Raw genomic sequence first — 19,652 nt, 5'->3', positions numbered from 1 at the left:
ACAGGAAGAAGAACCGGACAGATAGTAGGGTCTGCAGCTATATGACACCGAGCTCAGCCTGATTCAGCTATTTCTTGAGTCACATTCCAATAGAAGGTAATTTAGCGTACACTGGAATGCAGCTAACAATGGCAACTTTTGGATTTTGAATGTCTGAATTGGACCACGCTCCAGGGCAGGTTTACTAGTCCTGTCTATTAGACCTTGAGAACTTAGGGAGTAATGTATTAACATGTGACTTTTTGCTCTCATATTTTTGGAGTGTCTGTCATGGGTTTTACGAAATGTCCCACACCACTTCCTACCTGTGGATTTTTCTGTCTGAAGTCTAATCTTATTTATTAGAAAGGTTCCGTCAGTTTGTACGCCACTAGGGGGCTGAAGTACACTTGGGACTTTTTGCACTGTTTTGCGCAAAGATAAATCTGACTGAGGGCTCATTCGGAAGACGTATATTTGTGTCCACATCTGTTCATTTCAATAGGGACTTCCGTTCCGCGGCCCCCAAAACAGATAGGACATGTCCTAATCTTGTCCGTTTTTGCAGACAATAGGCATTTTAATCATAGGGTTGGCCGTTCTGTTCCGCAAAATGCAAGAATGGTGCAAATATATCATATATTTGGCACAAATGCCTACTCCACCAACAAAACAGCCAAAATCCTTAAAGGGGTTGTCCAGGTTCAGAGCTGAACCTGGACATCCCTCCATTTTCACCCCGACAGCCCCCCTGACATGAGCATCGGAGCAGTTCATGCTCCGATGCTCTCCTTTACCCTGCGCTAAATTGCACAGGGCAAAGGCATTTTTAGGAGTTCCGGTGACGTACCGGGCTCTCCATGGGGCTGACAGGAACCCCGGTGATGTCACTGGCACTGATGGGCGGGATTTAGCTCTGCCCTAGCCAGTAAAACGGCTAGGGAAGAGCTAAAGCCCGCCCCTCAGAGCCGGTGACGTCACCGAACACACTGCCGGGCGGAAGTTACCGCCCGGCAGTGTGTTATTAAAAACAAAAGAGCCCGTGCCCTGCGCGATTTAGCGCAGGGCACGGGAGCACATCGGAGCATGAGATGCTCCGATGCTAGCCTCAGGGGGGCTGTCTGGGTGAAAAAAAGGGTATGTCCGGGTTCAGCTCTGAACCCGGACAACCCCTTTAAGGGAACTTTACACGAGCCAAGAATCCGCCAGATAATCACTAACGAGTGTTGATAGGAATGATTGTTAGCGATTATCTGACTGTGCCGCTGATTATTTGCTCATCGGGTAATTAAATTGTCTGTGTAGGCACCTAATTCATCGTTGATTGGTTGACCTACTTTGGGTGTATTTTTGGTGTTAATTTGAATGTAATTGTCACGTACTTAACCACCTGTCCTCCCGCCTTGAGTCCGGCCACTCTATGGTGGGAGCAAGGCCTGCGTCATATGGTTCCTGCGGGCTATTTAAACAGGCAGATGCTGACCACAGTTGCCTGTGATTGGTCTTAGCCCCTGGCAGGGACTCAGAATTGGGCCCCCCTCTCCTCCTTGCAATAAAAAATAGAATTATTGTAGCTGATCGGTTGAGGTGTTGTCACAACCAGACAGCTGAGAAGCTCTGACAGGAGTCGTTCAGATCCTCCCCTTTGAGTTTCTTTGTTTTGGTTTCTGTTTCTCACCTTGTTAGGCTATCTCAGCTGTCATGCAGTCAGACTCATTACCTCCCTTTATATTCTCCCCCATAAGGTAGTTGGGTGTGGCTGATACAACTTCCTGGATTGAGTGTGCATGCTGTCTTTTGCTCCCAGCTACCAGTTCTCAGTTCACAGTCGTCTGCAGATCAGCTCCCAGCTTCCAGCTACCAGTTCGCAGTTCACAGTCGTCTGCAGATAAGTGCTGTTTTAGTATTTATGATTTTCTGTTGTCTGGATCCAGGTGACCCTGACTCCCTCCGTGTCTGTGTAGGGAGCCGGTGGTCGTGTCCCCTCACTATTGTAGGGCCTTCAGGTTAAGATAGCCGAGGTACGTGGATATGCGCCCATTCACCTTTAGAGTGGTCGCATAGGCTGAGCAATAAGGGAGAGCGGCAGGTCGATTGCAGGGGTCTCCCTTTTTGTTCCTTAGTTGTGGATCCAGTTAGTCATCGTTTGTTATTTGTATCATATTGTTTCCTGTACACCATCCGTGACATTATCAGCCACCAAAACCGTCTCAAGCATGGATCCGGTTACACTTTTGGCTGAACGCTTCCAGGGTCTTTCATTGGAGGTAGCTGATCTCCGTAAGACTTTTTCTCAGTTTCAAGTGACCGGTTCAGCTTGCGTTCATGGAGTTTGTGCTGAGCCTAAGATTTCGCTCCCGGATACGTTTTCCGGGGGTAGTGAGAATTTTGTACGTTTTAGGGAGGCTTGCAAACTCCATTTTCGCCTTCTTCCCCATTCTTCCGGTGATGAAGAACGAAGGGTGGGCATCATTATATCGCTGCTCAGGGGTAATGCTCAGTCCTGGGCCTTTTCGCTGCCGGAGGGGGCACAACCCCTCCGTTCAGTGGATGAATTCTTTTTAGCCCTGGGTCAGATATATGATGATCCGGATCGTATTGCTCTGGCTGAGTCTAGACTACGTCTGTTATGCCAGGGTAAACAATCCGCAGAGATATACTGCTCAGAATTTCGGAGATGGGCAGCAGATACGGGTTGGAATGATGCTGCACTCCGAAGTCAATTCTGCTATGGTCTTTCTGAGGGATTAAAAGATGCATTTGCCTTTCATGAAAGACCTACCTCCTTGAATTCTGCTATGTCTCAGGCTGTTCGTATTGACAGGCGTCTTAGAGAAAGAGGAGAGATTTCTCCTTGTCATGCTCAGTCCCGGGACAGTGCACCGGTGTCATTCTGTGCACAGGGGTCTCAGTCGCTGTCAGCCCCTTCTGAGCAGGAGCCCATGCAGCTGGGGTTGATTGCCTCTGATAATAGAGGATTCAGCCCGCAGGGCAGGGTTTGCTTTTGTTGTGGAGGTATAAATCATCTGGCAAATGTTTGTCCCTCTAGGAGATTCAGGCAGTTTTCTGGGAGTAATAAAGAGACAAAAAGGAAGAAATCTTTTAAGAATATTCCGTCTGTTACTATTGGCAGGGTTGAGGCGGAAATTGAAGAATTGTCTTTTGCTTGTAGTTCCCGTTTTGTCCTGCCTGCTAGGGTGGCGCTAGAGAGCAAGAGCATTTTTTGTGAGATTTTTGTGGATAGTGGAGCAGCTGTCAACCTCATTGATAACCAATTTGCAATAACTCATGGTTTCCAGGTATGCACTTTGCGAAAAAATATTCCTGTTTTTTCTATTGATTCAGCTCCACTTTCTCAGAAATCATTAAAGGGCATAGTTCACAATATCCGTTTAATTGTGAATGATACTCATGTTGAGGATGTGTCATGTTTCGTCCTTAGCGGTTTGCCTACTCCTCTAGTGTTGGGGCTACCCTGGCTCACTAAACATAACCCCACCATTGATTGGCCAGCGAGGCAAATAAATGGTTGGAGTGACTTTTGCAGAGAGAATTGCCTCATAACATCTATTTCTGAGGTTTCTACTAAAACCGTACCACCTTTCCTCTCTGAATTTTTGGATGTTTTCTCTGAGAGTGGAGTTCAGGATTTACCTCCGCACAGGGAGTATGATTGCCCTATTGATCTCATCCCAGGTGCCAAGCTGCCTAAATCTCGTTTATACAATCTTTCCCAACCTGAGAGGGTCGCGATGCGTGCTTATATCTCTGAGAGTCTGAGAAAAGGACACATACGACCCTCAAAGTCACCTGTTGCCGCTGGTTTTTTCTTTGTTAAGAAAAAAGATGGTTCTTTAAGACCTTGTCTGGATTTCAGGGAGCTGAACAGTATCACTATTCGTGATCCGTATCCGCTTCCTTTAATCCCAGATTTGTTTAACCAGGTTGTTGGGGCGAAAGTCTTTTCCAAATTAGACCTAAGAGGGGCATACAACCTGGTTAGGGTCAGAGAAGGAGACGAATGGAAGACGGCTTTCAATACCCCTGAGGGCCATTTTGAGAATTTAGTTATGCCTTTTGGTTTGATGAATGCCCCAGCCGTTTTTCAACATTTCGTCAACAGCATTTTTTATCATTTAATGGGAAAATTTGTATTAGTGTATTTGGATGACATTTTGATTTTTTCTCCTGATTTCAAGACTTATAAGGAACACTTATGTCAGGTCTTACTCATCCTGCGGGAGAATAAATTATACGCGAAACTGGAAAAATGTGTGTTTGCGGTTCCAGAGATCCAATTTCTGGGGTTTCTTGTCTCCGCTTCTGGTTTTCGCATGGACCCCGAGAAGGTCCGCGCTGTGCTTGAGTGGGAGCTTCCTGAGAATCAGAAGGCGCTGATGCGTTTTTTGGGCTTTGCTAATTATTACAGGAAATTTATTTTGAATTATTCCTCTGTTGTTAAACCACTCACGGATATGACCAGAAAGGGGGTAGATTTTTCATCCTGGTCGGTAGAGGCGCGTAAGGCCTTTTCTAATATCAAGGAGAGTTTTGCTTCCGCTCCCATCCTAGTACAACCTGATGTTTCCTTACCCTTCATAGTTGAGGTTGATGCTTCTGAGGTAGGGGTGGGTGCGGTCTTGTCTCAGGGTTCCTCTCCTGCCAAGTGGCAACCGTGTGCCTTTTTCTCAAAGAAGCTCTCCTCCGCAGAGAGAAATTATGATGTGGGAGATAGAGAATTGTTGGCCATCAAGTTGGCTTTTGAGGAATGGCGCCATTGGCTAGAGGGAGCCAGACACCCTATTACCGTGTTTACTGACCATAAAAATCTGGCCTACTTGGAGTCAGCCAAGCGTCTGAACCCGAGACAGGCCAGATGGTCTTTGTTCTTTTCAAGGTTTAACTTTGTTGTTACGTTCCGCCCTGGGGTTAAGAATGTGAAGGCAGATGCCCTGTCACGTTGTTTTCCGGGAGGTGGGAATTTTGAAGACCCGGGTCCCATTTTAGCTGAAGGTGTGGTGGTCTCTGCTCTTTTTCCTGAATTGGAGGCAGAGGTGCAGGCAGCCCAGTCAGAAGCTCCTGATCTTTGTCCTCCTGGGAGGTTGTTTGTGCCTCTCGCTTTGAGACACAAGATTTTTAAAGAACACCATGATACGGTCCTTGCTGGGCACCCGGGGACAAGAGCCACACTGGATCTCATTGCTCGGAGATTCTGGTGGCCTGCGCTTCGTAAGTCGGTTGAGGGTTTTGTGGCAGCTTGCGAGACTTGCGCTCGTGCCAAGGTCCCTCACTCACGGCCATCAGGTCCTCTCCTTCCTTTGCCCATTCCTTCCCGTCCTTGGACACATTTGTCCATGGATTTCATAACGGACTTGCCTCGTTCCTCGGGGAAGTCTGTGATTCTGGTGGTGGTGGACCGTTTTAGCAAAATGGTGCACTTTATCCCTTTTCCCGGTTTGCCCAATGCTAAGACGCTGGCGCAGGCATTTGTTGACCACATTGTCAAATTGCATGGGATTCCTTCAGACATAGTCTCTGATAGGGGCACGCAGTTTGTTTCCAGATTCTGGAAGGCTTTCTGTTCTCGCTTGGGGGTCCGCTTGTCATTCTCTTCTGCTTTCCATCCGCAGTCGAATGGCCAGACAGAGCGTGTCAATCAGAACCTGGAGACATATCTGCGCTGTTTTGTGGCGGAGAATCAGGAGGATTGGTGTTCTTTTTTGTCCCTTGCTGAGTTTGCTTTAAATAACCGTCGTCAGGAGTCCTCTGATAAGTCACCATTTTTTGGTGCATATGGGTTTCATCCGCAGTTTGGGACTTTCTCTGGAGAGGGCTCTTCTGGTTTGCCTGATGAGGACAGATTCTCCTCGTCTTTGTCATCTATTTGGCAAAAGATTCAGGATAATCTAAAGAATATGAGTGAGAGATATAAGCGTGTGGCGGATAAGAGACGTATGCCTGGTCCGGACCTGAATGTTGGTGATTTGGTGTGGCTGTCTACCAAGAATATCAAATTGAAGGTTCCCTCCTGGAAGTTGGGTCCTAGGTTTATTGGGCCTTATAAGATCCTGTCTGTCATCAATCCTGTTGCCTACCGTCTTGATCTTCCTCAGACTTGGAAGATCCATAATGTTTTCCATAAGTCCTTATTGAAACCTTATGTTCAACCTATTGTACCCTCACCTTTGCCTCCTCCTCCGATTATGGTTGATGGGAATCTTGAATTTCAGGTCTCTAGGATTGTGGATTCTCGTCTTGTCCGCGGTTCCCTCCAGTACCTCGTTCATTGGGAGGGTTATGGTCCTGAGGAGAGGATGTGGCTCCCAGTGACGGACATTAAGGCCTCTCGCCTCATCAGGGCTTTCCATAGGTCCCATCCTGAGAAGGTGGGCCCTGAGTGTCCGGAGTCCACTCCTAGAGGGAGGGGTACTGTCACAACCAGACAGCTGAGAAGCTCTGACAGGAGTCGTTCAGATCCTCCCCTTTGAGTTTCTTTGTTTTGGTTTCTGTTTCTCACCTTGTTAGGCTATCTCAGCTGTCATGCAGTCAGACTCATTACCTCCCTTTATATTCTCCCCCATAAGGTAGTTGGGTGTGGCTGATACAACTTCCTGGATTGAGTGTGCATGCTGTCTTTTGCTCCCAGCTACCAGTTCTCAGTTCACAGTCGTCTGCAGATCAGCTCCCAGCTTCCAGCTACCAGTTCGCAGTTCACAGTCGTCTGCAGATAAGTGCTGTTTTAGTATTTATGATTTTCTGTTGTCTGGATCCAGGTGACCCTGACTCCCTCCGTGTCTGTGTAGGGAGCCGGTGGTCGTGTCCCCTCACTATTGTAGGGCCTTCAGGTTAAGATAGCCGAGGTACGTGGATATGCGCCCATTCACCTTTAGAGTGGTCGCATAGGCTGAGCAATAAGGGAGAGCGGCAGGTCGATTGCAGGGGTCTCCCTTTTTGTTCCTTAGTTGTGGATCCAGTTAGTCATCGTTTGTTATTTGTATCATATTGTTTCCTGTACACCATCCGTGACATGTGTGGGGTTTGATCTTGCTTGTGAAGTGTTTTTTGTGTGTCTTCTTTTTTTAACTTTTAATAAAATTGTAAGTGTATTATGTTTGTTATGTCAGCACGCAGCATCTAAAGTGTTACAATGGCAGAACTGGAACTAGCTCCGATCCTGCCAGCTGCAGCAATGTGTCACCTGCATGTTATAACGGACACCAACAGGTAATGGTGCAAGCTCAACTCCTGTGTCTGCACCATGTATGTGCATGTACATGGCGGTAGCAGAAGACACTACAAGACTACAAGTTCTGAGGGGGGTCCAGAAATAATAGAGCAATAAGGGCCAGGGACTGACCCTGTCTCAGAACTTGAAGAACATGTCTATGGGAAGGGGGGGGGGGGGGGTTGTGTATAGTTTTATGTCTAAACTCCAGCACATACACCAACCTGTGCCCTCTCCCCTCCACATTGCAGTACTATGTGTCTTTTTACACAGTGTGATGAATGCTGCAGCTACAGTTCAGCCTCACCAGCAGGTTGGTTCAGGGTGTTGGATCCTTGGATTTAATCAGTTACACAGAGCTGAGGGCCACTCTGGAGCCACGGTGCTCTCATTGCTCCTGTAATGACACTGGACTGAGGCACATCCGCAGGCAAAGTGTGGAGGCTAGGTGGCGCTACCTGCAAGTCAGCTGACCAGTCAGAGCATCTCCCTGCTTATTGGCCAGCTGACTGTTCTCACAGGTAGAAGCTAATGCCGGCAGCAGTGGCAAGTAGCAGCGGGCTTCAGGAGGAGTACTTAGGAGGGCTGGCATTTATCTGTCCAGCATCTGTATGTGGCGTGTATTCAGGTCGGAAAGGGGGACGGGGCAATTAAACCTGGCCGGGCCCCCTTAGCTCACGGGCCCCATAGCAACTGCGCGGTCTGCCACTATTGACGGTACGCCACTGGCCCCTGGTATTGTTTGGATCCCTGGTATCCTGATTTTTGGATTTTCCCTGATCTTGCTCCTGACAACCGATTATGCCACTTACATTATCTCCTGGCGCTGACCCTATCTGGTATTTTACTCTGTGTTTGTATCTTGTGTCGGTTCTGATGTATCTCTCTGGTTTGGATTCTGGCCTGATTTTGACTTAGCTTTTCGATTCTGATCTGGTTCTGGTTTTGTCCTCTTTCTGCCTGACTGTTCTTTTACCCCATTAGGTTTAGGCCCCTGCACTTAGTCAATTCAGGGACCTTCGACAGGTTGTGGGCCGCTATTCAGAGCAGACTGTGCAAGTTGGTAGGGACAGTCGCGCGGGTGGAGTACAGATTGATGCGTATTAAGATGCCCTTGTCTAAAACACATAAATGTGGTAGAAACCATGTACCATACACCATTTTTTGGGTGCAAATTTCAACTTTTAGACATTGATATTTTATGCTCGGGATAGGTCATCAATATCGAATCGGTGGGAGGGCTGACACCCTGCACCCCCCACGGATCAGCTGTTTGCTGGAAACACAACAGTGGATGGAACCAGAAGCAGAAGGCTCCATCCACTGTGTAGCAACTGTCAAGGTGTACTACAGCTCAGCTCCCACCACTTCAGTCCGGCAGAAGTGAAACGGTAGGTAGGGCCGCATAAACGTCTATGCTTCATGTGAGAGGTTGTGCGGAGCGGGATATGGTACTGTGCATGAGCCCTTAGTCTATACACTGCGTGCAGAATTATTAGGCAAATGAGTATTTTGACCACATCATCCTCTTTATGCATGTTGTCTTACTCCAAGCTGTATAGGTTTGAAAGCCTACTACCAATTAAGCATATTAGGTGATGTGCATCTCTGTAATGAGAAGGGGTGTGGTCTAATGACATCAACACCCTATATCAGGTGTGCATAATTATTAGGCAACTTCCTTTCCTTTGGCAAAATGGGTCAAAAGAAGGACTTGACAGGCTCAGAAAAGTCAAAAATAGTGAGATATCTTGCAGAGGGATGCAGCACTCTTAAAATTGCAAAGCTTCTGAAGCGTGATCATCGAACAATCAAGCGTTTCATTCAAAATAGTCAACAGGGTCGCAAGAAGCGTGTGGAAAAACCAAGGCGCAAAATAACTGCCCATGAACTGAGAAAAGTCAAGCGTGCAGATGCCAAGATGCCACTTGCCACCAGTTTGGCCATATTTCAGAGCTGCAACATCACTGGAGTGCCCAAAAGCACAAGGTGTGCAATACTCAGAGACATGGCCAAGGTAAGAAAGGCTGAAAGACGACCACCACTGAACAAGACACACAAGCTGAAACGTCAAGACTGGGCCAAGAAATATCTCAAGACTGATTTTTCTAAGGTTTTATGGACTGATGAAATGAGAGTGAGTCTTGATGGGCCAGATGGATGGGCCCGTGGCTGGATTGGTAAAGGGCAGAGAGCTCCAGTCCGACTCAGACGCCAGCAAGGTGGAGGTGGAGTACTGGTTTGGGCTGGTATCATCAAAGATGAGCTTGTGGGGCCTTTTCGGGTTGAGGATGGAGTCAAGCTCAACTCCCAGTCCTACTGCCAGTTTCTGGAAGACACCTTCTTCAAGCAGTGGTACAGGAAGAAGTCTGCATCCTTCAAGAAAAACATGATTTTCATGCAGGACAATGCTCCATCACACGCGTCCAAGTACTCCACAGCGTGGCTGGCAAGAAAGGGTATAAAAGAAGAAAATCTAATGACATGGCCTCCTTGTTCACCTGATCTGAACCCCATTGAGAACCTGTGGTCCATCATCAAATGTGAGATTTACAAGGAGGGAAAACAGTACACCTCTCTGAACAGTGTCTGGGAGGCTGTGGTTGCTGCTGCACGCAATGTTGATGGTGAACAGATCAAAACACTGACAGAATCCATGGATGGCAGGCTTTTGAGTGTCCTTGCAAAGAAAGGTGGCTATATTGGTCACTGATTTGTTTTTGTTTTGTTTTTGAATGTCAGAAATGTATATTTGTGAATGTTGAGATGTCATATTGGTTTCACTGGTAAAAATAAATAATTGAAATGGGTATATATTTGTTTTTTGTTAAATTGCCTAATAATTATACACAGTAATAGTCACCTGCACACACAGATATCCCCCTAAAATAGCTAAAACTAAAAACAAACTAAAAACTACTTCCAAAAATATTCAGCTTTGATATTAATGAGTTTTTTGGGTTCATTGAGAACATGGTTGTTGTTCAATAATAAAATTAATCCTCAAAAATACAACTTGCCTAATAATTCTGCACTCCCTGTAGTATCAGTGTAAGCACAATTAAGGACTATTCCTACAAATACTACGCTTTGGGACCTGCTAAGTCCCATCTAGGACACAATAAAGCAGACTGCGCCCTTACATTCCACCAAGAACCTGTATGGAGCCAATATCTTGACAGCTGCTATCCTCTCCGTCATGGGTGAGCGTCCCGATGCTACAGACATGCTCCGTGATCTCTCTCCACCGCCCCTGAAAGTGCGGCTTCTCATATATAATTATCTGTAAAAGAGACGATTTCAGGTAGATTTCAGGCGTACAATGAGGTGCTCTGCGGAAACAAAAAGTAGTAACTATGGCAATCTAATCACTTACCTTCGGATCGCTGGGCAGCTGTACTTTTAATCCTCCCTGAAACAAATGGAAAAAATTAAGTCGACATTTGTTCCTTCCACACAATTAGGCTTTACATTATCAAGTAAAGTGCTGCCACTGCAAGCTGGGGAAAGCAGTCACCCAGCTGTACTGACTGCAACTCCCATCATCCTAAGCGAGATTCAAACTGCTGAGCATCAAATAATATAGCTTAAAAGCAGTTCTCACTAATGCCCGCACATAGAGTACACCAGGAACCAAAGCCGTAATTGAGGCAGTCATTTTAGGCGGTAATCCAATAATGGCGACGGATCGATGACATCACTGTCTTTTACAATTTCAATGATGTAACTAATTCCTAAAGAATTGATATTTTAGCCTCTACTCAACATGATAATAAGGGAGATCAATCCAGAGTGCCCCTGAAGAGCACTGTCCATTAGCCCTCATTCAGAAGTAAAATATAAAACGACTTACGCACAGATGTAGCAGTGCTGAGTGTGTTCAGTCATTTTAACTTCACTCTTGTCACATTTCAAAAAAACTCATCTTTATTATATTTATATATAACTACACTCATTGACAAAAACATAATGCACCAAGAAGGAGTTGTTGGAAAGGAATACATATATGTGAATGTAATGATGATAGATGTAAGTGACAATATTAGAGCAAAATTATACGTTTATGGGGAAAACTGTACAATTGAAAGGAGGCTCTAGGACCCTGTTGGGTCACCTCTAGTCTGGATACAAGATGAGATACGGTTGAGAATGGAGGCATACAGGCTCAGTACGGTATCCTAACATAGTAACATAGTATATAAGGCCGAAAAAAGACATTTGTCCATCCAGTTCGGCCTGTCATCCTGCAAGTTGATCCAGAGGAAGTCTGCAAATCCTGCAGCACATTTGCCCACAGACGTTACAGCTTGGCCTGTAGACTCTGCACACTCGTAGTTTGACAAAGTTGTCATCCCAGCCGGTCCCATAAATGCTGGATTGGGGATAAATCTGGTGACCGGGCAGCCAAGGAAGTGTTGTAATCTGGAGGAGACTTGTTGTGTCTGGGACAGCATTAGGTCCCATTTACACGATCATACTTTTGCTCCGCATGTGATCTGCATTTTTTGCTGAACAGATGCAGACCCATTCTTTGAAATGTCTCTGCATCTCCACAAAAAAGATAGAACATGTCCTATTCTTGTTTGTTTTGCAGATAGGAATAGGAATTGCCACAATGGGTCCCAAAAAAACAGATGCAACACAGAAGTCACCCGTATTTTTTTTGCGGATCCACATGTTGCGGACTGCAAAATACATATGGTCGTGTGAATGCACCCTTATCCTGCTGAAAATTTCAGTTGTAAGCCCTGCCATGAGAGACCACACATGTGGCGGCAGGATGTCCTGTTAGCGTCCCTCATATCACTGCTAGGAGTGACCGGCTGTCATATGTGAGGGCTCCCCACATCATCACATCACACCGTGTGCCCACTGCAAAGGCAGGAATGACATGCTCAATAAGAGGCCTCCACACTCAAACCAGACCGTCATCTGATCCCAAATAGATTTGTGGCTAAAGGCGATACGGTTCCAGTCCGTAGCAGCCCAGGTTTCTCGTTCACGACATCACTGCAAAAGTGATGGGGGCTGGCTGTCAATGGCAGGACACTTAGGACATCAAGACACCAATTTCCTTCTGCTAATCGCCTGGAAAGGATCCGGGCTGAGACAGGGGTGTGTAATGAAGGTGCTACCTGTGTCTGGATGGCGGACAACGAAACTGTGGGAGCTGCTCATGTCGGTGGATCAAACGGCGTGGCACTCTAACACCTCCTAACAGCTAGGTAAGAATGGCGTGGCACTCCTGTCTGCTAATGTTCAGGTGCGTGTTGTTGTGGCTTCCCAGCCTCAATATAGAATCAGACAACAGCACTCTAACACCTCCTAACAGCTAGGTAAGAATGACCTTAGATGGCAGGCAATTCATCTAAACAACTATCCTCCTCTCAATTCAATGATGTGCCCCCTTTTAAAGTCGGTCAACTGGTAAAATGTCTTCAAATGCATCGTAGTCATGTATAGCAATCAACAATCTCTCCCCATAAGGTACACTACCCTAAAGTAGCCTCTAAGAGCCTTTATATAGGGAAGCAGAGGAAGCACTTTTACGCCCTCTTGTGGCCAGACCCAGTGTCTAACAAGACAACACCTTTAATCATTTATATATCTGCCTGCATGCCGAGTTTTGCAGCAATCTGACATTTCTATCTGGGTGCGTTATATTTTGTCAATGAGTGTGTATAATTGCCGTTTCAAATGAATATAAGAGGTAAGTTTGCTTGTTACCATAGAAACACATAGGTCTGCATATCAGCTGTATGTACACAACGGAAGGGTATTTTAATGACGACTATTAGCAGACTCTCTGGGATGATAAGAAGAATTACCTGATGCATGGGGTATAATCAAAAGAGCACATGACGTGCCGGGATTATGGGGCAGCCAAAAGGAGAAACTGCCCAGAGGCCTCCACCACGAGCAGCAAGACAAGGAGATCTGAGATTAATTCATGTGTACCTCCACATATATAAAAGTACTAGTGGACTACACTAGAAGAAATCTGCTGGTCAAACACAGATGATACCTCAGACTACGCTTATCTCCTTGTCCATTAAGGGATATTTTTTTTACCCAGTATACATATCAAGACAGTCCATGCATTTGGCTCTGCTGGGAAAACCATAACAGAAAAGATGAACGTCTCACCATTTTCAAGGGCCGAATAGATCGGAAGCCGCTGTCCTGAATTTGGGGCAGCTCACTGTCTTCTTCCAGTACGGCGACTGTGCCGTTATACTGGGGTTCTGTGTATGCCAGCCAGCTGTAGAGACAAGATGTATCTGTAAATCTTATAAGAAAGCACCTTACAGCTCTGCATGAATATAACAGGGCAAGTTTACTAATCCTGCCTAAGATTTAGACACTGTAAACTTTCCAGGAGGAATAAAAGAGGAACAGCACAACCTAGAGCTCTAAGAAAAGATAATTCTGCACTGTTATTTCATAGGGATGCAAGTACTAAAACAGAGGCGCCAAGTGAACTGACAGGTCCTGAGGACATAAGACAATAGTGAATGGATATAGGGGGTCAATTATTATCCAGAAATACGCCTATATTAGGAGTATTTCAGGTGCAGATTGCGGCTCAATGGTTATTTGCACCGCAATCTGCGACTTTTCCACACTCACGCCAGGTCTAAAAAAGTGGGTGTGGCGGCGACCGGCGGGCTGGCCCGTCTCAATCATCATTTTCTACACCTGTTTTAAGTGTAGAAAATGGTCTAAATGTAAGACAACAAAGAAGCTGGCGCCTCTTCATTACTTTGGCAGATCCGCTGCCAGATATAGGGGTTTTCAAGGCTGGCGTCTAAAACGCCGGTCTTAATAAACGACCCCAATAATTTCTACATGAAATATTGCTACAAACTATATTACTACTATAGAAATAATGGGCAATAAAGTGATAAAATGATAAAAATAAAATGATAACTAGATGCTAAAAAAAGAAAAAAAAGAAGTACAATTTAGGAAGATGCGGTACTTACACTCCTGAATTAACTACTAAAGAACGGGGGTGATTGCCAACCAGATTTTCCAGCGAAGGAACGCCTGCGCGTATGTAAATAGGAGAGTCGGACACGTCCTGCAGGGAGGATATCACCACCTCCGGGAGATAATCCTATAGAAAATGGATATCGATTGCCGGTATTAGACTATGACAGGTGACACGTTACACTACCTCAATATATACATAAATGGAGTGATGAAGCCGATGCTGGGTGACAACACAGGCCGATGAATCATTAGTGAGTCTGGAGAGCTCTGTCTGGGGGAGGGTTAATGTGGTGGGGCGATTGACCTGCACCGCAAGGGTATTCTATTCATTTCCAGGCTCAAGACCTCTGATGGCGATGATAAATTGGGCAGATTTGCACAGTGACATTGAGCAGAACCTCAGAGCATGCAAACCATGGCGGTTCCTAGGGGGAATTCTCTTAAGGACCAAACTTTCAAGGTGACAACCTAACTCTGAGCATGGTAATGGCTGGGGATCTTTGACATTGATATGTGTCTGATTTATCAGGTTACTACGGCATAGGGAGCAATGGAAAGGGGCTATGTACATGTATTATAGGCAAGCCGTGGACTGACCTCTCCCATCGGGCCCTGCACCAGCCGGACTTTACTGATCCCACTCATTTATTGAAATGTCTTGGTACTGTATGCACTAAAACATCCCAGACCTGTTCTACCTCCTATTCACTTAAAGGGGTGTCCCATTACATGTTAGTTAATTACTTTTGTGATTTACTTTCTGTTACAAAGTACTACAATTGTGAAGAAATAGTATCTTTACTTCAGTATAATGTCCAGTCTGTACAGTAATGTGCACGTCCTTCTATTGAGCTGAATGGGCATGATTATACATCCTTCAACTCCCACCGCCCTGAGCTGTGTGACAGGGAGAGACCTGCAACAGAAAGGACACGCTCCCTGCCCTGCCAGCATGAAGAAAGTCTAGCAGCACAATTGGAGCAATACATGGGGAGATCTCTGGATCCATGTGAGGTACAGGGCTGGTCCTAGCTTTGTCCTGTACTGTATGATGTCTGATAATTTTTTACATTAATCATAGGATAACCACTTTAAAATCTATTCGGCCGGGGTCCAACACTTGGGACCCCTGGCGATCACCTGTTTCTCTCGGCGCCATGCATTTTACAGCAGCTGCGGCTGGTATTGCAGCTAAGCCCTATTCACTTCAATGTGCTGAGCTGCGCCTAGGCCCTGTGACCGGTGAACGTGACGTGGCATGGCCTAGCACTGGTGCCTTTTTTCAAACAGCTGATTGGCAGGGGTCTCAAGTGTCAGACCCCCACCGATCAGATACTAATGATCTATGAAATGGATAGGTCATCAGTATAAGGGCTCATTCAGACAGCCATAGTGTTTTGCGGAGCGCACATGGCCGGCACTATGATAGAAATGCTTATTCTTGTCCGCAATTGCGGACAGAAATAGGACATGCTGTATCTTTTTTGCGGGCCGCGGAACGGAACTACGGATGTGGAAAGCATGCGGTGTGCTTTCTGCATCTTTTGCGGCCCCATTGAAATGAATGGTCGTCTGAATGAGCCCTAAAAGTATCAGAAAACCCCTTTAACAACACCAGAAATGCACATGGATGTATTATGTCTTCGTTTTCTTCAGGGCTTCCACAGAAGTGGTTTACGGTACCTCCATATGCCCACAATTTCATACCGTACAAATCCAGCAGAAAACAGATAATGCCATGCTCCGTCCAACTCTGTATACACAGGGGTATTTTTTCTAAAAGCACTGCTTGCTGTGGAGAATGTCTCCATACACATGGAGTCCAACAAAGCCTGTATAACAGTGCATGGAGGCTGTACAGATGCTCTGCACTCCATTAGCCCTAATGGTTCTTGCACACGGTATTACTGGTGCGTGTTGTACCGATCCATATAAATCCATTGGACCATACTGTACCTCATAGCCTTGCCGTGTGTCCAGCTGGCCCAGTTACATTAAAGGGGTTGTCTCTCTTCAGCACATGGCATTTATCATGTAGACAAAGTTAATACAAGGCACTTACTAATGTATTGTGATTGTCCATATTGCCTACTTTGCTGGCTTGATATATTTTTACCATCACATTATACACTGCTTGTACCCAGAGGTTACGACTACCTGAAATTCAGCAGTGGTGGTCGTGCACGCTATACGAAAAGGTGCTGACCTCTCTCTGTTTTTAAACTATAGTGTGCAAGCACGACCACCACTGCTGGACTACAGGGTGGTCGTAACCCCTGGAAATGAGCAGTGTATAATGCAATGGAAAAATGAATCCAGCCGGTAAAGGAAGCAATATGGACAATCACGATACATAGTAAGTGTCTTGTATTCATTTTCTCTACATGATGAATGCTATTTGGTGAAGTGAGACAACCCCTTTAAGCATACTCTAAGTTAGTGGAATAGAAGGCCCTGACTGATTCATTCTGCCCAGGTAAATCCACCCCATAATTATTAGACTAATCATAGTATAATAGTAATGGCCGTTTCACACTGCAGCATGAGGTGAGTATTACCACACACATATCATTTCTTTTGGAGCACTGCCCGGTGATTTATCTAGACGGCTGACGACAGAACTGAACGTCATCCATTTCTGACTTGTGTTGGGTCCGGCTCTCGGATGGCCCTATAGGGTTTGGCCCTGACCTTATACTGGAATCCTTCACAGACTGCTCTTTTCTGTAGTTTTATGTTACTTTTATTAATACATGTGCTACGGTATTATGTCTGAAGGCAAATGCCGGAGCTGTGCATCTCATGGAGGAAGAATGCGAGGAGATGGGAGATCACACCGCCGGAGGGGAAGCTGAAGGCAGAATTTTATTCAGAGGAAAATCATAACCTACTGTACACGTGGCTCTAGATTAACCTCTAATATAGCACTGCCAATGGCTTAGCGTGTCCTTAGAGCGGCCTGGGCAGCCTATGTCACTAGAGACATAATAAATATAATGAGGGAGATTTATCAAAACCGGTATAAAAGAAAACTGGCTTAGTAGCCCATAGCAACCAATCAGATTCCACCTTTCATTTTCCAACGGAGCTCTTAGAAATGAAAGGTGGAATCTGATTGGTTGCTATGGGCATCTAAGCCAGTTCTACTTTACACCAGTTTTGATAAATCTCCCTCTTTTACAGTTTTGTTGCATTTGTCATTGATTACAGTACATTCAAATGATTCAAAGAAGAAGTTATCAAACTGGTGTAAAGTAGAACTGGCTTAGTTGCCCGAAGTAACTAATCAGATTCCACCTTTCATTTTTCAGAGCTCCTTTGGAAAATGGAATGATCAATCTGATTGGTTACTATGGGCAACTAAGCCAGTTTTCCACCAGTTTGATAAATCTCCCCTACTGTGAGAAAAGTAGGATTTAATTTACAAATGTTTGGAAGATGTAAGTGTGTACTAATCCTCTGAACACAAAAGGTAGGTATCATGAAAGAAGATTAATTTAGTTTACTTCTTATTTTGCTGATACAGGTCCAGGGTAATGGTCTTCAGGACCAGATACCGTTTTTCACACGTTAGTTTAGTGGCTATAACGTTTATTATAATCTCATTTGCATATATATAATTTAGGTTATCTTAAAAAAAATTATGATTCTAAAAAAATATTAAAAGACGTGCTGTTTACATTTCTAGCTATTTCTTTTCAGGTAATAACACGGTGAAAAGTGACATTGGTGAAAAGACTCCGTTTACAGCCCTAGCCCTGTTTCTGAATACCCTGGGCATCTTGGCATTCCCTCCTTTCTTAGAACCCAGAACCTGAGGAACAGAGGTCGCAATAACGCCTGTATAAGCATCATAGACGCTTGTTCAGGCCATTTTACTAAGTCTAAGGCGAACCAATACGCCTTAGACTTTTCCCCCCCATTCATCAGTGCAGTGAGCGCTGTGAACGGCGCGGGCAGCGCAGCAATGCTGTCTGTGCCTGAAATAACCAATAGCAAAGCTCCTTACAGCAAGGAGCTTTGTTATTGGTTGGTACAGGTCCTGCACCAGGGGAGCTGTAAGGAGGAGGGGCCGGATCCCGGGTTGGCTGTTGTAAGGAGAGTGGAGCGCGCGGCCTGAGGACCCCAGGAAACATGACAGGGCCGCTGGAGAGGTAAGGAGCCACGGACTTGCGTGACTGGTCCCTGGTGACCCTGCTCCCCTCTCCTCCTGTCACCCCAATAGTGACCCTGCTCCCCCTCCTCCTGTCACCCCAATAGTGACCCTGCTCCCCCTCCTCCTGTCACCCCACTAGTGATCCTGCTCCCCCCTCCTCCTGTCACCCCAATAGTGACCCTGCTCCCCCTCCTCCTGTCACCCCACTAGTGACCCTGCTCCCCCTCCTCCTGTCACCCCACTAGTGACCCTGCTCCCCCCTCCTCCTGTCACCCCACTAGTGACCCTGCTTCCCCCTCCTCCTGTCACCCCACTAGTGACCCTGCTCCCCCCTCCTCCTGTCACCCCACTAGTGACCCTGCTCCCCCCTCCTCCTGTCACCCCACTAGTGACCCTGCTCCCCCCTCTTCCTGTCACCCCACTAGTGACCCTGCTCCCCCCTTCTCCTGTCACCCCACTAGTGAACCTGCTCCCCCCTCCTTCTGTCACCCAACAGGGAAGAAGCTGAACAGACTCCATGACTATTACGGGATCCGTTCAGGTTCTGTTCAGGATCCTGTCTTTTTACTGGACACAAAAGTGCTGCATACAAGGCTTTTTTGTCTGGTCTTTCGACAGAATCTGCAACAGAGGCTCCAACCGCAGCCTCCAAACGCAGATTTGAACAAGTGTAGGCCTACGTATGATGTATTTGAATTAACGCAACGTACTCATCCTCAGGTAAAAATACTCCTCAAAAATGGTCAGAGGAGTATTTTTACTCTTCTGCAAAAAATGTAGTGCGACCTCTGCTGAGGAATATGCTGCACCACTCCACGTATCTATCCTTAAAATAAATCTAAGGATTGCCTTACGAATATGACTGAGGGTACCAGAGAATTCTCCAGTTGGTCCAGGCCTCTAATACAACAGGGCCCCAAGGATCCAACAGAAGACAATCCCATTTTGATTACTTGCCACAAGAGATTGTATTTCTAAAGGGTGGATTCACCTCCGGGGGGAAGTTAAGGGTCGCCTTTCATTAGTTGGCTAGATAGTGACTCCACTGGTGTCCATAGTAGCCACTTGCCGGTTGCAGTATCTGCTGCTAACTAAGGCCTCATGCCCACGTCCATGTCCATACTGTGGTTCATAAACCACGGATCTGCAAAATACGTACACCTTCCATGTGCAATCTGCATTTTTCTCACTCCCATGAGTAGAAGTGACTATTCCTTGACAAAAATAGGTCATGTTCTATAATTTGCAGAACAGACACACGGATGTATCTGTATGCTGTCCGTTTTTGTTTTCTTT

At 46.0% G+C, this 19,652-nt stretch overlaps 1 protein-coding gene across 1 annotated transcript in view; it reads right to left on the bottom strand.

Moving 5' to 3' along the window:
• CRYBG3 (crystallin beta-gamma domain containing 3) overlaps nt 1-19,652 on the bottom strand; it is a 198,667-nt gene that overhangs the window by 56,535 nt on the left and 122,480 nt on the right. Inside the window, exons 8-11 of the mRNA XM_040423276.1 lie at nt 14,191-14,324; nt 13,352-13,466; nt 10,581-10,616; nt 10,348-10,487 (exon numbers count right to left, since the gene is read on the bottom strand). Of these exons, the coding sequence (XP_040279210.1) occupies nt 10,348-10,487; nt 10,581-10,616; nt 13,352-13,466; nt 14,191-14,324 (425 nt within the window). The remainder of the gene's footprint in view (nt 1-10,347; nt 10,488-10,580; nt 10,617-13,351; nt 13,467-14,190; nt 14,325-19,652) is intronic.

The sequence above is a fragment of the Bufo bufo genome, chromosome 3 (genome assembly GCF_905171765.1).
Source record: "Bufo bufo chromosome 3, aBufBuf1.1, whole genome shotgun sequence".
Classification (NCBI taxonomy): domain Eukaryota; kingdom Metazoa; phylum Chordata; class Amphibia; order Anura; family Bufonidae; genus Bufo; species Bufo bufo.
This window is presented reverse-complemented; position numbering and strand designations above follow the sequence as displayed.